Source organism: Antechinus flavipes, chromosome 4 (assembly GCF_016432865.1).
Source record: "Antechinus flavipes isolate AdamAnt ecotype Samford, QLD, Australia chromosome 4, AdamAnt_v2, whole genome shotgun sequence".
Taxonomy (NCBI): Eukaryota; Metazoa; Chordata; class Mammalia; order Dasyuromorphia; family Dasyuridae; genus Antechinus; species Antechinus flavipes.
Genome location: NC_067401.1, coordinates 135214431 through 135231976, shown reverse-complemented (window position 1 = coordinate 135231976; position 17546 = coordinate 135214431). Strand labels below are relative to the sequence as shown.

At 42.1% G+C, this 17546-nt stretch overlaps 1 protein-coding gene across 1 annotated transcript in view; it reads right to left on the bottom strand.

The window, feature by feature from the left end:
• Positions 1-16578, bottom strand: part of PIP4K2B (phosphatidylinositol-5-phosphate 4-kinase type 2 beta) — a 28044-nt gene extending 11466 nt beyond the window's left edge. The window contains exons 1-3 of the mRNA XM_051994649.1: positions 16295-16578; positions 5279-5376; positions 3724-3820 (exon numbers count right to left, since the gene is read on the bottom strand). Coding sequence (XP_051850609.1) covers positions 3724-3820; positions 5279-5376; positions 16295-16453 — 354 coding nt within the window. The 5' untranslated portion in view covers positions 16454-16578. The remainder of the gene's footprint in view (positions 1-3723; positions 3821-5278; positions 5377-16294) is intronic.
• Between the last annotated feature and the right edge of the window lie 968 nt (positions 16579-17546).

Genomic DNA, 17546 nt, shown 5'->3' with positions numbered 1-17546 from the left:
CTTTCATGTGACATTCTTCATATACTAAAGACAGCTGGCAGATTCCCTCCTGCATCCTGTTTTCTTTAGGCTAAATATTCCTAGTTCTTTCAGCATCATCTCCTGTGACTTAGACTTACCGGTCACAGTTCTCCACCTTTCTGGATACTGCAGTTAATCAATGTCATCCTTACACTGAACAGCAGATGCGAGATAGCGTCTGACTGGAGAGAGAGGGACTTTCCCTTCCTTATTCCTGGAGGCTTTACCCCTCTTAGTGCAGGCTAAGACCACATTAAGATACCACAATGTTGACTCATCTAAGTTTGCTGCTCTCTTTAACTCCTGGTCTTTTTCAGACAAACTGATGTCTCACCATGGAAGAAGACTCAATGGGGTTTGTGGCAGGTAAGGAAGAAAGGAGCAGCACGTGTGTTTTAGCAGAGGCGAATGATAGTGCCATTAAGGAAGTTTAGGGGAAAGATATGCTTGATTTTGAACATGCTGAGTTGGAAACACATGGTCAAACGCCCAAATGGAGACACACAGAGACGTGGGTCTGAATTACAGAAGAGCAGTCAAGGTATCCTGGCAGTCTCTGAAGCTGTGGAAGTGAAGGAGCCCGCCTAAAGACAACTCTTGGGAGGCCCTGCCTGGGTGCCAAACAAGTGAAACATGGACTCTCCTTGTAGCCGTGGCCTTCAGGGCTCTGTCTGAGAGCCCTTCCTTCCCCAGCCTCCTGCTTTGCATTTACCAGGCTTGTTAGAATTCTTTGGGGGACTTTTGGGTTTTCCATTCCTTTTTAAGACTCCATCTCTTTTGGAGGACAATGATTAGCAGTGGCCATGAAACTGTCTGGTCCAAACAAAATGATCTGTCTAAAGGAGGAATAGTAAGTGTTGGAGAGGTACACTAATAAACTGACGGTGGAACTATGAATTGTTCTCAACATTCTAGAAAGTAAATTGGGATTATTAAAAAGTGACTAAAAAGTACAAGTTTTTAGATTCTGTGAGCTCTCTGCTAAGCATATACTTCAAAGAGGTCGAAGAAGAAAGGAAATCCTCTATATATGTAAATAGTCATTGTAGTATTTTTTTATCATAACGATAAACTGGAAACAAAGTAGGTAGGTGCTCATTGGCTGGGGAGTAACTAAACAAATTATGGTTAATGAATGTAATAATTTTGCCCCATAAGATAAATGAGCAGAGAAGCATCAAATCTCTTCCATGAACTGATGCAATCTGAAGGAGAACTAGAAAAATAAGGAATAAAATGGAAATGGAATTATATCCCTGGTAATGGGAAAAAAACTCAACCCAATTAAAAAAAAACAAAAAACTAAACTAAACATTGTGTTATTAGGATGACCACACTTAGTCCTGGAGAAGAGTTAAGAAAAAATACCACCCTCCTTTCATTTCACTGCAGAGGGGAGAGATTATGGAAAAGAAGCCATGCATAAACTGCTAAACATGTCAGTTATGCTAATTTTTTTTTTTAAATCTTTGTTAAAAGGGAAAGTTTACTGAGAAGAGGGAAGAGAAATATTCAGAAGTGAAAGTGACTCAAATTTCTTTTAAAAAGAAAAGCAACCCTTTGGAAAGAGTCAGGGGAAAAGAAAGTGATTTTCTGTTTACCAGACTCTCAGAAAAATAATGGGTTATTCTGGAGGACAAGAGGGAAGCGGGAGGCAGGGAAATACTTAATATTTCTCTTATATGCTTAGCACATTCTGTTATGATGGTTATTTATGTACATGTCATATTTCCCCTACTTAATCATAAATTTCTTGAAAGCAGGAACTATGTCTTCTAATTCTTTCAGTGGTTAGCACAACTCTTGAATACAGTGGGTGCTTTAATAAAGGTTTCTTTTGAATGAATGTTGAAAAATGACATTCTTAGGCATAAGGCTTATATTTATCTGTTTCTAAATATTTGGAAAAAAAATTATCCCCAGGTCACTGCAAATGCTTAATTTCAATGTTTTTCCTCTCCCTCATTTGATGCTTTCCTTACTTTTTTTCAAGTTTTCTCACCCCCAACTCCCTTGGGTTAATTTATATAGGCCTCAGTATTCTGGGAAGGAAATAATATCATTTTTATTGTTAAAGGAAAACTGAGGCATGAAATGAGGAGTCTTATGAGAAGAATTAAATTCTCAAGGAGTCCTGACAATCCAAGTACATTGCTACTACTAGGTCTGCAAGCAAGGAATGAAAGTGAAAGGACTGAGTCTCAGACTGGGCTTTCAGGCTTAACAAGAAGAGAAGGGAGATGAAGCCTGAAAGTTTTGATGTATCATACTTTCTTTCTCAGTAGTGGAAATCAGTGCATACATGTTTATTGCTCCCATTCCTGACCTTCTACCTGGAAAGACCAATGTGGCAGGAAACCCAAATAAATTCTTTTCCAAGGCTTTCAATCAACAAACAGATGAAGAATATAGCTCCTGTTCTGAATAATCTTGACTTATATGATCCTCCCTAAGCCCCATCCAATCCTCAGCATAGCCATCTACCCAGAAAGGCAGCTGAAAATTTCAGTACACAGCACAATATGAGACAAGAAATGAGGCGTAAGCCACAGTAGAGGGTGATGAGGAAAGACAACTTGCTGTCATTCCAATGACTAGAGATGATCAAAAACTCCTCACGCTTCTTTCCTAAAATTTGGATTTTACTTTGGGCTCTATTCTAATACAGGACTAGGATAACCTTCCTGTAGCATATGTGTATATATATAAAAGTTGAATTTTAATTATTCAGGTATTAGTTCTTCCATCTCACTCTTTTTTATTCTCTGCTTTCAGTAGGGGGACAGAGATTAGAGGAGGAGGGTAGAGAAAAGTCAAGGAGAGGGAAGGAGCACCAGACCAGACCCCTTTTGTTCCTGGAGACAAGCTCCAGTGAAAGATCTACTTGGATGGGAGACCCACTCATACCATGGCAAAATGGAGATCTGAGCATCCTTTACAGATTTTAACAAACTACACTCCCCTGCTTCTTAATATAAGGATCATCTGTATCTCCTATTACTATATAGGTGAGGTAGAAATCCCCACAGCCCAAGTCTTATTTGATGGAGGCCTGTTAGGTAAGAGAAAAAGGCCCAGATGAAGAGGTAGAGGAGAAAGGGAAACTATGAGGTATGAATCACACTATAATATTCCTGATAATGGGATCAGTTCCCCCAATTTATGAAAGGGGACTGATTCCTTCAACCCACAAAAAGCATCAAATGGAGGGGGCAGTTAATCTACCCTGCCTGACCCCCTCCCCCAATCATAAGTGGCTTATTTATTACCTGACACTCATACCTGGGAAGGAGTTATACTAGCCTTGAAGTCTTCCTTTCCTAATCTGTCTTATCTGCTTTAAGAAGGCTCTTATCTCTTGCTGGGAACAACTCTCTTAAGTCAAACTACGAAGGAGAAGGGATCTTCAGCCTAGACCAGGAATTTCAGATCAAAATGAAGTGGTTTTCATGATCCCCTCTTCCATCCCATTGTTCAACCTCCCAATAACCCTGACTCATGTTTCCTGAGTCCAAGAAGTGCCAAGGCCCTGTTGTCAACTAAGGCTATGCCTGTGGTGCCTTTAGCAGCAGCACTAGCACCTGAATTTCCCTGGGGAAAAGTGCTGCTTCAAGCTTCCTGCCCCCACTAAGATCTGCGCCATTGTCCACCTATCCCCACCAATTCCACTCTCAGGCCCTCTTAAAAAAAAGATTCTCTTACCTGGTAGTCCTGATCATCAATGCCAAATCTCTCCCGGAGATTTCGGAACACCATTGGGCAGTACTCTTTAAATTTAAATCGGCTGGGTAGGTTCTCTCTAGGAAAAAAAAATCTTTCTGTCCACTGGGTTTCAATGGAATACATACATACCAGTTTACCCTCCACTATCACAATAAAAAAGCCCTGAGGAGTGATATCATGTCACATGTCTTCAAACTTGACCCTTGTTTATATCATCATTTGCAGCCAATGGAACTGCTCAGATCACTGCCCTGGAGAAAGATATGATGATCTAAACCCTCTGTCTTCCTGTTGCCAACACAGAGAAGGAAAATATCTTTGGCTCTGGTGCTTTAAGCCATGAGTCTACTAACAAAAGACTGCAACTTTTCCTGGAAGGCCTCCTTGCTTACTGCTGCTTTTATGACTCCTTTTCTCTACAGTTTGATGGGGTTTCCAGTAGGGAGGGAAATATAATCATCCCCACTACTGTGGAATGTAAAATAAAAAATTGGCTTCAGAATATTGTTGCTAGTACTCTCCCCTGACTATTCCTCCTCCCATTAAATGTAGGGAATTTCCTGCTTTTGTCCAAGAGTAATGGGAATATTTTTCACGGTCAATGGATGCTGAAACTGCGATGGGCCCAAGGTCCTTGGATCCTCCTGGATCTTACCTGAACCCCAGGAATACAAAAGTCTCCTTCTCCACTCTCAACTAGAGGCTGACAATGAATATAATTGTTCAGATTTTCCTGCCTCTCCTCAGCTAAATAGCAATTTAGTTGGTGGCAGCTGTGATATGGAGATGGCTTTTAGAACAAAGTGTTCTTATTACTCCTTGTGGAAGAAAGACATTGAGGGAGATTCACGAACCAAAGTCTCTGTAAATGGTGGGGTTAAAACAGTAAGACCACTGAACCAGGAAGGGCTGTGGAGTGCAAGAAAACTCAATAAAAATTCAAAAGCATAAAGGATGATGGGTAGGTAGTACTTAGATGGCAGGAGCAAAGGGCAGAGGTCTCCAAAGAGCAAAGAGAAAGCCCAGAGGCTTTAGCTTCCTACCCAAGATGCCTTAAAGGCCCAGAAGGAGAAAAGTAACTCTGAATGGAGTCCATAGGCTCCTTACCAGTCTTATTGTACCTGTACCACTCACAAGGGAGAAGAGCATTGTACCTACAGGGAGTATGACTGCAGTCCAGACTAGAAACATGCCAGGCAGCTTCCTGCCTCTTCTCAAGATCAAGATAGCTGGCAGCCCCACACAAGATGCTTCAATTACCAGGTGGCTCACTTCCACCCAAGCTGGCCTCCAGTGAGTCCTCAGTGTCCAGCTGAAAGCTCACTGGGAACCTCACAGCACTATTGAGAAGTGGGGTAGGTCAAGAGATAGGGAGGGAGGGGAGAGCCAGCAATTATTAGTCTGTTGCTTTTTTATTATCTCCCACCCCTAACAGATGTTGGCTCAGTCACTGGTACAAGGTCTGGCCTCCAAAGTTCTCCAAATGAAGGGAAGGTCTGTCCTCCAAACAAGAGACCTGACCCCAGGAACTTACTTATTGAAGAGATGATTATCCACCTTGATCTTGCTGTATGCTTTGAAGTCATCTGGCATTAACATGACAGGGACTGGAACATTGCTGAGCTCATTGATCTGCAGAGAAAACAATGAGGCTCATGATGAGACCTGCCATGGGAGAATAATTAAAGGGAGAATACCCTTTCTTCTGTATCTGATTCTGCTGTCAAAAAAAAAAAAAAGCAATTTTTCTATTCTCTCAATTCCTAAGGTATCTCCCTTTATGCTATTTACAACATTTAATCTTATAAATAATTAATTTGTGCATCTCCCTTACTAAAGAGGCAAGATGTTATATTGCACATGGTGTTGGACTGTGACTCTGGAAGGGGGCTTCATAAGGAAACGTGCCTTTTCAGGGAGGTGGAAGACTAAGGTTAAGAATCAGGCATACATTGTCAGATATGGTTAAGTGGGTTTGATTTGTTTTGTTTAACTGTACCTCTTTGTTACAAAGATTGGAGAAAGCCATTGGGAAGTGACAGTGATATCTGAGAAAGAGAGGACAGAAAAATCAAAAGGCATTAGTACTGAAGTCAGAAGACCTGGCTTTGGTTCTGAGTTATTTATTGTGTGATCCTGGGCAAATGCTTTCACCCTTTAGGTATAAAATGAGGACACCACCATTTGAACAAAATAGCTGCCAGGGTGGAAGTGAAAATAAAATGAGATAGATAATTCATGAAAAGCTCTTTGTAACTATTAAGTGCTACACCAGCGCAACACTGTTGTTACTAGATTGCAAACTCTTTGAAGGCCTGACTTAAATCATCCTCATCCTTCATAGTGCCTAACAACAAAAACCTCAAGCAGAATAAGTGATTAGTATTTGTTGGTTGAGATTCCCAATCTACCCAGACAATTTAGGCACCTCACTTCAGCTATCTGGAACTCTCAGCTTCTTCATTTGTAAAATGATGAGGAAGCCCTAGGTGTCTATTTGAATTGTGCTCATGTATTAAAATTTCAAGAAACTGACTTGAAATGAGTAGGGGAACCACCCCCATATCTCCCCATTTCCCCCCCCTTCCCCTCCTCTTCCCCCTCCTCTGCAACTGGATCTCTATCTGGTATCTGCTGCTTGGTAGTTTCAACTCCAGAAAACAAGATACCACCACCCCTCCCAACCCCCCCAGGGTAAGCTCATCACCTCTAATCTCATTACCAGGCTGCTAACCTAAACCCTGCGGGAAGCTGCCTTCCTCAGCCTTTCTCCCCTCTGATTGGAGGGCTGCAGGGCAGGACACCAGATTCTTCCCAATGCCTTTCTTCACAGAGGACAGAAACTTTGCATCTGCAGTCCTGCTTGGCTTCAACTGTCTCTGGGACCCCTTGGTTTCCCTCAATGAACTTTCTTTTTGTGCCTTGTCCCTTTCTGTTAGAGTGTAAGCACCTTGAGGGCAGGGGCTATTGGGAAGTGACAGTGATATCTGAAGGGGAAAAAAAAAAAGCACCAACAAAACATTAAAAACTGAAAAGAGATTAGTACTAAAGACCAGGGTTTGAGTCTTAATTATTGAATGCCACGGGCAAATAGTTTCACCTCTCAGCTATAAAATGGAAATATCACACTGCCAGAGTAGCCCTATTGAAGGAATTTTTTGTTTTTAATTGATTGTATCCCCAAGGTTTAGCACAGTGCCAGGCAAATGGTAAGTACTTAATAAAAGTTAATATGCCTGATAGAGTCTATTGGCCAAGTCACTTAATAATTCTGGATCTCATTTTCCTCATATTGAAAAGAGGGGGATTGAACTAAAGATTGAGGTCTTTTCGCTAGCTCAAAATCCTCTGAACCAATGAAAATAAATCTCATAATAGTTCTTTTTTTAAATTTTAAAAAGATTTACATTTCTTACATTTCTGTCTATATCCCTCTTACTCCTCCAGAAGCAGTTTTAAAGAAAAAGAAAATTCAGGAAAACTAATTAACACATCAAAAAAAGATCTCATGTGCAATGTTTCAACTGCAGATTCCTACTTCTGCAAAGGTGTCTTCTAAATTCTTGTTTAGGACCAAGTTTGTTCTTTATAAATTTGAAACATCTGAATAGCTCTTTAACATTAATGGTGAAACAATTAGAAATGGGGGGGGTGGGGAAATGTGAAATGGTATATCAAGATGGACATGATCATTTACAAATTGGATAAGGAAGTATTGTATTCAACCTCATCATAAGGTCAGGCTAGAGAAAAGAGCAAACATCTGTACAGAGGGAAAAAATGAAAAAGTTCTCCCATTGAGAAAGTTCTATCAAATACTCAACTATTCTTATTCAAACCCTGACCAGTGACTGAAAGGTATCATTCTATTGCTCTCATCTTTATTTCTCCATCACTCACAGGTCCTGTTCAGCAATGAGACAGGAAACAGTGGAGTGGAATATTAAACAAAGGTGGAATTCCTACTAGTTCAGAGGGGGAAAAGTTGAGTCAATTCACCTGTCTCACCTCCAAGAAACCTCTTTACACTATAAGGCAGACTAACTCACTGTCTTATTAGCTATAGATGTTCCCCCGCCTCACTTCTCCTGAATGTAATAAGCTCAGTTGCCACTAATGCATTCTGGATTTACCACTGTGACCGAAGTCATTACTAATGGATCCAGGGCCAGAGCATTGTAGCTGCTAGGTGATTTCTATACCAATCATCCTTATCTCAATGCGGTCCCATGTTGCGGGCAAGAGGTGGGGTGAGGAGAGAGAATCTAACCCAACCCAGTCATTAAGATTCTTCTAGGAATCTTAGAAATGGCATTTAATTCACTACCCTTTTTATGTTTCCTATCTTTTTCCTTGGAAAAGTCCCAGGAAGTTCATATACTATGACTCAATCTGGAGGGAAATCCTGCCTTCCAGAAATGAGAAAGGCACACTCTTCACTTTACTAATGTGGAAACTGAGGCAAATGACTCAGAATATTTCTGGCAATCAGCTATGTGCCATATCAGAGGTCAGGACTAGGCATTTTACACCAACACCATCAGCTAAAACCTTAGTATTTGCAGCAGTAAGAGATAAGGTGAGAAGACATTTTAACCTTTCAGAGGTCTTGCAAGCCCTCTTTTCTGCTATCTTTTGGCAAATTTGCTTGCTAAGTCTGAGTTTTGGCTAAAACCATTCTAATTTTCAGTGTAGAACACTGAAGAAAATAGCATATAAGCAATTCTATTTCCATTCCCCTTCTCCCATAAAACCTGACTTAGAGATGCTAAAGGAGGAGCAAGAAGTAAATCTAAAGAGGCCCTCAAGTTTAATACAATTAATTTATCTCTTTTTCAGTTGAGTCCCAACTCTTGGGCAGACTATATAAATGACCTGAAGAGTAAGGGCTTGTAGCAAACTGCTACAACAGAGTCTGGAATTTAGGCTTTATTATGGGACCAAGACTTTCTCATCAGCCTGGGAAAGGGAAAATAACTTTGCAAAACCATGTTCAGGAATACCAATTGTATCTATTTAATAGTATCTCTTTTGAGAGTTGAGGGGGGGTAGAGGCAAAGGTGAGAGCAACTGTGTGTAGGATGACTAGGTAGGAAAAGGGTGTCCCCTCTTGATTACTCATGCCATCAAATGGTGTTTGGCAGGGACAAATGAAACAAATAGATAATTCATACATCTAGGCTCAGGTCATAGAAGGAAACTGTCTCTATCATCTGAGCCTTTTCTTCTCTCCTTGGGGCTTCCACCCTATCTGCCCCCCACTTACCAACTGAGGACCTGATCCTTTACTGAGAAAAGAGTCCATTTTCCCTGAATTCCCTTTCCCCCATTCTACTTCTCTATGCTTTGACTTTATCCCTCGTTTTCTTCCCCTTCTGTTCTAATCTTGGAGGAAATTGTGGCCTTTCTCTTTGCTAAAGCCAAAACTTCTACTTTCCCCTTGATCTCATCCCCTCATATCCTCTTTAGAACACTGGTCAGACAATCACATACCCTTCTCTTTCTAAACCGTTTCCTACTACTGACATGTTGCTGCCTAGAAACATATACAGGTCTCCCTCATTCCTAAAAACTCTTGCTCGACTGGATTATCACCTTAAGCCATTGTCCTCTCTTTCTCTTCTTTTCCTAGAAAAAATTGTCTCTTGCTTTTGCTTCTAACTTATTTCTCACTCTCTTTCCCCACTACCCTTAGTCTGACTTCAAACCTCACCATTAGACTAAAATTCTGTTTATTGCATCATAGGTCACAGGAACTGGAAGAAGCTTCAGTTTCAGAGGTCCTCCAGCACATTTTACAGATGAGGAGGCTGAGAGTGGTTAGTGCCCTGCCCAGTCATACAGACAGTAAGAATCAAAGACAGTATTTAAACTATATACTTTCTCCACTATGCATGCTGCTTCCTACAGAGTTCTCCAAAGTTACCACTGATTCAGTGGACTTTTCTGAAACCTCATCTTTATTTTCTTCTCTGCAACAACTGATACTGTTTACTACTCTCTCTTCCTAAACACTTGCTCACCTTAGGGTTTTCCTGACATTGCTATCTTGTTTCCACCATCTAACTATACTACTCAGTCCCCCTTGCTGGACCATCTTTATCAGTTCTCATGGGTGCAAATATTAACTATGCAGATTCCTTTTAACTTTAGATGGTTATCCAGTCTAGCTCTAAATCTGTACTGCCAGCTTGCCTGATGGAATTTTCAAACGAGGTGCTTTACAGACATCTCAAATTCAACAGCTTCAAAAGAGAACTCATTTTTTCCCTTCAAACTCATCACTATTTGAGAACAGCATCATCTTGGGGCAGCTAGGTGGTGCAGTGGTTAAAGCAATAGTCCGGAAGTGAGGAGGATCTGAGTTCAAATGTGCTCTCAGACACTTAACACTTCCTAGCTGTGTGACCCTAGGCAAGTCACTTAACTCCAACTGTCTCAGGGGGAAAAAAAGATAGCATCATCTTGCTAGGCATAAGATTTGCTAAATTCCTCATTCTCTCGTGCCAAATTAGTTGCCAAATGTTGTCACTTCTACACTTTTCTTATCTCTTACTGATCTTCAAAAAAAGAATGGATAACCACAATGGAGTTTTTTACTGATTGTTTTTATTCAAGTTTGAGCTGAACTAGATGATCTCTTGAGGTCCCTTCTAGCTTTCATATTTACTACATTATAAACCAAACCCCATTGAAACATTATGTTTTACAAATGTTGGTCTGACCATATGAAATGTAAATCAAATTATCAAAACCTACTGGGCTCTAAACTTTGTTTCTCATAGTAATGAACAACATTAAGTGAGATGTATTATCATGGTTCCCAAATCCTAGGGCAGAGTCCCCCTCTAAATCAATAATTCCATAAGACTCTATCTTCTTGGATGGGGCCAGACTTTGTTAAAGGTATTTAAGGATGTTAAAGTTCAATATCTTCTGCCTTATATTCATTCTATAGGCAGTAGAATACCACTGTAAGAAGAAATATGCTAAAGACAGTATTTTTAATCTTCTCTCTTTTAGCCAAAATACATCTGGAGGACTGCTAGGTGGCGCAGTGGATACAGCACCAGCCCTGAAGTCAGGAGGACCTGAGTTCAAATCTGTCTCAAACACTTAACACTTCCTAGCTGTGTGACCCTGGGGGCAAGTCACTTAACCTCAATTGCCTCAGCAAAAATAAATAAATTAATAAATTAATTTTAAAAAAAACATCTGGGCCAGTTCCCTTCTTGTTATTTCTCTTTGTTAACCAAACACTTCTGGAACGGTTCCCTTTTTTTAAAGTAATGAATATTTTTAAATTCAATAAAAACACGAGGAAGAAATTAAAATCCATTATACTCCAAAATCAAATATAAACATGGCTCAGTCACAAAAAACCTCATAATCACCACATATAAAGGCAAGGATGAGTTATAATCTATGCCAGCAGAAAGAATATTTCCATTGATGAAACTGAAGATCCCTTGGAACATTGTTTTGATCTATGTATACCATCACTATTCCTTAATCAACATGGATAAATCATGAAGTGACTGAATATAAGCCCAAAGAGGAGACCTCAGTTATCAGGTTCCACCTTTCCAAACATCTCTCCTCTGCCTCAGAGCATCACCTTAGATGTCCTTCGAACTGATGCACCGGGGACCCAGGGAACCGAGTTCTAATGCTGATTCGCCAAAAAGATCACTATTTCTGATATGTAAAACACACAGTCATGTCTTCGTTGTTGTCCATGTTGCCCTTCTCTCCTCCACCTCATCCCCCTGCCACTGCCTGTTACACCCTCCCTCAATCTACCTTCTCAGGGGCTCTGCTGTCTACTTTATCTATGTCCCTTTAAAGCATTTTCCATAATGAGCACTGCTTTCTGCAACCTACTCCCACCCTTTGGCTGCTGAAGATTTCAGCAATTGCATGCTTCACATTTTTCTTCTGAAAAGCCAATTGGCTTTCAGTGGTACTCATCCATGATAAGCTTACTCCCTACCTCCTCATCAGGCATGCTGGGCCCATTTATATAAAATTCTTAAACTTTGCTTTCCCATTGCTAACTGAAGGCCAAATAATCAGGTACTTTATGATCATGAAGTTAAAAGATAAAACGATCCTAGAGAAAAGTCAGAGTCATTCTTAATAGCTACTACACCAGATGCTCCAAATGCTATCATAGTCCTGAAGCCACCTTTTCCTCAGAAGATATCATAAATATAAAATTAATGAAAGATTTAATAATCAAAGAGGTGCCAGGATCTCAGAGTTAGAACGGATTATAAGTTTCTTTAATTCAAGTACCTCATTTTATAGATTAGGCAACTGAGACTGGAAGGAACCTCAGAAGCCACTAAGTACAACCCACATCCAAACCGTAAACCTCCTCTTCCCTTCATCACACAGCTGACAAGTGATCCTCCAGCTTTGATGACAGACTTCTACTTAGGGGTAACCTATCTTCTAAGGCAGCCCATTCCACTCTGAGATAGATCTAGTTGTTGGCAATTTTTTCCTTTCAATAAGTCTAATCTGTCTTTTTGCACCTTTCCACCCACTGTTCCCAGCTCAGCCCTCTGTGGCTAAAGAAGACCAAGTCTAAAGTTTCTTCCCTATAATAGCCTAAACATTTGAAAACAGTTATCAAATCTCTCTATATCTTCTCTTTTTCTAGAAACACATCTCTGATTCTTTGCAGATCCTTATGACCCCAAGGACCTTTACTATTCTCACTGTCCTCCTTTGGATGTTCTCCATCTTATAATATTATCCTCTGTAATGTATGGCTCTCAGAACTGAATATAATAATCCATTTGTGGTCTGTCCAGGGAAGACTTCCAGTAGGAAGACTATCACCATCCCTAGCCTTGAACAATATATCTTTTTAAAAAAATGCAAAGGAAGACTACATTCACTTTCTTGGCTACCATATCCCCCCATGGATTCATATTGCACTTTGCATGCTACTAAAATGTGGCACCTAATATGAATGTTATGGAATATTATTGTTATGTAAGAAATGACCAGCAGGATGAATACAGAGAGGCTTGGAGAGACTTACATGAACTGATGCTAAGTGAAATGAGCAGAACCAGGAGATCATTATACACTTCAACAACGATATTGTATGAGGATGTATTCTGATGGAAGTGGATTTCTTTGACAAAGAGACCTAACTCAGTTTCAATTGATAAATGGACAGAAGCAGCTACATCCAAAGAAAGAACACTGGGAAATGAATGTGAACTATTTGCATTTTTTCTTCCCGGGTTATTTTTACCTTCTGAATCCAATTTTCCCTGTGCAACAAGAGAACTGTTAGGTTCTGCAAACATATATTGTATCTAGGATATACTGCAACATATTTAACATATATAGGACTGCTTGCCATCTAGGGGAGGGGGTGAAGGGAGGGAGGGGAAAAATCGGAACAGAAGCGAGTGCAAGGGATAATGTTGTAAAAAAATTACGCTGGCATGGATTCTGTCAATAAAAAGTCATTATAAAATAAAAGAAAATAATAAAAAAGAAAAATAAACTAAAATAAAATGTGGCACCTATCTAGCTAGGTCTCTACCTTGTACTTCAAAACTGATTTTTTTTTTAACTCAAATATATGACTTTTTATTTGCCCCATCACATCATCTTATTACATGTGACCTAATGTTCTAGATCTTTTTTAATTCTAATGCTGTTCTCTGCATTTGATTTCCCTACCAACTCTGTGCCATTTGCAAATTTGATTAACATTTTTAGTAATGACCAATAAAGGCAGAGATGGCATGCTAATAGCATAGGACCACAGAAAAGAAAGCTCCTTGGGGATTTCCATCAGAAACTTCCTTCTAAATTATTAATGACTATCCTTTGGGCCCAATCATTTACCCAACTTAGAATTCATCTAAATATACTAGTTTCCATCTCATTGTACTTCATCTTGTAGAAAACAATTACACAAGACACACTGTTGAATGCTTCGTCATTTAGGAGGCTAAACAGCTCTTATTAAAAAAGGAGCCACTTTTCTTTTTAAAGAAATTGTCCTCTAAGGAAGGACTCCTATTCACCAAGTAAAATTGAGTTCCAGTCTCCTAGAGATTCTAAAGTACTCTGCCAGTATCATCTGGGGAGAACTATTCTCCCCATTTCACAGCTAGGAACAAAGAAATCATGAGTCTCCATATGATCTCAGATGCAATTATACAACATGGGAAGATTCATCCCTCCTGCTGAAGGCATGAAGTCAGTGAGGCTCCCTAGAGATGCAAATTATTCTTAAAAAACATGGGCCTTCATTCAAGTTCCCAAGAGCCAGAAGACAGCAATCTATAGAAATTAACAAAGGCAATGGGTACCAGCAGCCCTTTCCTAAACACAAGTTAAAAGGAATTATTGGAACCTACTTGTCTGTCATTCTGACTCCCTCAGCTTCTATAAGTATTTACAAGCATGACTTGTAAAACTTTCTGCCAATAAGTAAAAATAACTTACCATGCTTCTTCAGCAATATCAAGACAATTTCCATTTGCCCTTGACCAAATAAGTATATTCCAATTCCCTGACTTAAGACAATGAAATATGCCAAAATAAGCATATCCAGTAGATAATACTGCTTGTGGATACATTGGGATCTCCTTATTTTTTCTAGTGACCATGGAAAAATCACTTTACCTGAGACTTAGTTTCCTTCCCCATAAAATGAGACAATAGATTATGTGATCTTTGAAAACTTTCTATATTTCAAGATCTTCCAATTTTATACACAAAGAAACTGCTGCTTACTAGAGTCAGAACTGTCTAAGAATATTATGGAGAGAAAACAGACTAGGAATCCAAATGAGATCTCTACTTCAAACCTGATCCTACCACTATCCCTGGCTGGCCCCTGAAAAAAGTATAATTAAAATTTCATAGCCACTCAAAGTTCAGAATTGCATATAAATAGGATATTTGACCTAAAGAAGCTTCTAAAGGACTGGTCGTTGTGAGCCTACAGTTCCTCACATCTATGTGGATGACCACTATAACACAATAACTTTTCCAACATGGTGTTAAACACAAGCATACTTTTTCACTGCATACTTTTTTCATTCTCAATAAGACTAAAGACTGGATCTATCAATCAATCAGCCAATCTTCTGCAGAGAAAGGTGGGAAAAAAATCCTATGGGGCCTTATATTCACTTTTGCACTATTCAGTTAACATCTAGGTATCTGATTTTGATGGTTTCCAATAGCATCGAGGCAGAGGCAAATTGAAATTTATCAAGAGGCCAAAAGATAGTGGGAGAAAAAGATTGGTTCCTTTAATTCTCCTGTTCTATCATTTGACAACAAAGATAGATTAATGGGTACTTAAATGAAATTAAAGCAAGAGGAAGAAGAAAGGGCCTTAAATAATCAGTTCTTGAACTGATTATTGAAATGATCCACAGATCACTAGGTTAACTGGCTTCAGCACCTTGTTGCCATCCCATTCCTGGGCAAGTACTGCTGCATAAGTAAGCCCTGGTAAGAGAAGTGATGGACAAAGAATTCTAAAAACAAAGTAATATTTTGCATTGGTGTTTTTCCCACAAAGCTTTTATTCTCAATGATTATATCCCTTCCCACCTGAGGTGGGACTCTAGATTAAGATCTAGATAAAATTTTAAAACACACAGCTGTCTGATGTGACACCTGGTGAAAAGGCACAAAAAAGGACACATTTCTTCTTATCCTCATCATAATCAGGACTTACCAATCTAAAACCAGTTACATTCCTTCTTTCTCAATTCTCTTACCTACACTGGCAAGGAAGGAGAGAATAAAGATCCTATCTAATAGTACATGGACACATACACTTTTACCCAACATGACTACCATCCTGCCTGCAGGAAGGAAGAGATATAAGGAAAATCGGAATTTCTGCAGAGGTGGTTAAGAAGGGCAGGGGTGATGGGAAACTTTGTGAAGTCATAGCATCAGGGCAGAAGACTCGGGTCAACCTCACTCTCCACTCCCCACTCGTCATTCCCCGCCCTCCATTTCCCACCCTTCAAACCCTGCCCAGGCTGACCAGCAAGCAGTGATGGGGGAAAAGAACACAAGCAGCAAAGATACAGAAAAATTAGAAAGGCAGAGAGAGAGAACGAGAGCTACATCTTCACCCTGGCCTTCCAAGAGAGCCCAGTCTATGGGGGTGAGGGTCCTGTTAGGACCAGAATAACATGTCAGTCATTGTGTGTGTGTATCGGGGGGTGTTCTAAGATGCAGGAAGCAGAGAGAAATAAGGAATGGGAATTACCCCCGGAGACACCAGGCCTGGGGGAGCAGCATCCAGGGGGGCTGGCAGGCACACACGGCGGAGGCATCATGCGAAGGGTGGGGTGCATGCATCGATGGAGGGGCCGGGCCGCGGAGGCTGGTGATGAACCCCCGGGAGGGTGGGCGCAGCCTGCAGGCAGCGGGAAGGCAGCAGGCATGCAAGGGGCGTGGGGCACCGGGGCACGCAGGGTGACACACGCGGACGGCGGTGGCGCGTGGGGGTGCATGGGGCCCACGGGAGGGTGGTTACCGTGTGGTTGGCCCCCCACATCAGGACGCTCAGGATCGGCTCGCTAGCCCGAAACAGCTTCACTTTCTGGCACACGAAATGCTTCTTCTTGGTCTTGGTCTTGCTGGCGCTGAGCGGCGCCACCGCCACCGCCGTGGTGCTGGTGCAGTTGGACGACATGCCCGGACGGCGGCGGCGGCGGCGGCGGCGGCGGCGGAGACTGCTCCTGAGCCCGCGGCCCGACGCTTCTTTTCCCCGGCCCGATCCCCAGCCCTGGCGGCGGCGGCGCCCTCACCGCCGCATGGTACCGCCCGGCCCGTTACCTCCCCCCCGCCCCCGCCCCCGTGGTACCGTCCGCCCCACGCTCCTCCCTCCCCCCGCCCCAGGCGCCGGGACGTCCCGCTACCTAACCCGCCCCCAGGTGAGGGAGCCGCCCGCCCCCGCCCTAGTGGTACCGCCCGTCCGAGGGAGGCGGTGGCCGCTCCGCCGGCCCCTCCCCGCTATTGCTTGACAGCACTCGGCCCAAACCGGCGGGGCCTCCGCGGGACCGGAAAACCCTCGCCCGAGCGGGGAGAGGAGGTGGACTGGGTCGGTGTAGCTATCCGCCGCCTGGGGGGGCTCCCCCGCCCCAGCCCCCCGAAGCCCGCTTTGGCTCCTTCCCTCAGTTTGACGCGCCAAGATGGCGGCAATTGCCGCGGCTTGAGGAGGGGAGGCGGGGGATGAAATGCAAGGAGGGTGGGGCGTACCATCCCCACCACGAGGGAGGCAGGCTGTAGAAAGGAGAAGGAAAGTGGAAAACTGAGGAAAATCTCCCCCTGCTCTATCCAAGCATGGATTGTCCCACTCCCCTGGACGTAGGGCGTGCTCCGCCCGCAAGGCACGCCCCTTTCCCCCAGGGCCAATGAGAAGAGAAGACCGGGAACTATGGGTTTTATGAATGGGTCCAGCATCCACCCACCTGGCGTCCCTTTCATCTCCCGCTAAAGCGGTGAGTCGAGGGACCTTAAGCTTCAAAGAATAAGTCATTCTTAGGTTGACTGCATCAGGTCTCTTTACCTAAAATGCACGGGTTATGACATGGGTTGTGTACTCATCCCAGTGGAAGACTCTCCTTACTGAACCTCTTGTTTGTCCTTCCTTCTCTAACAGGACCATGACATCAGAGAGGTGCTGCTTGAGACAGGATGTGTAAAATCTCCATCAGGACGACTGGCGATGGCCTTGGATGCAGTGGGACACGTTGGCCTTTTTAAGCTAAGAGTTTTTAACAGGT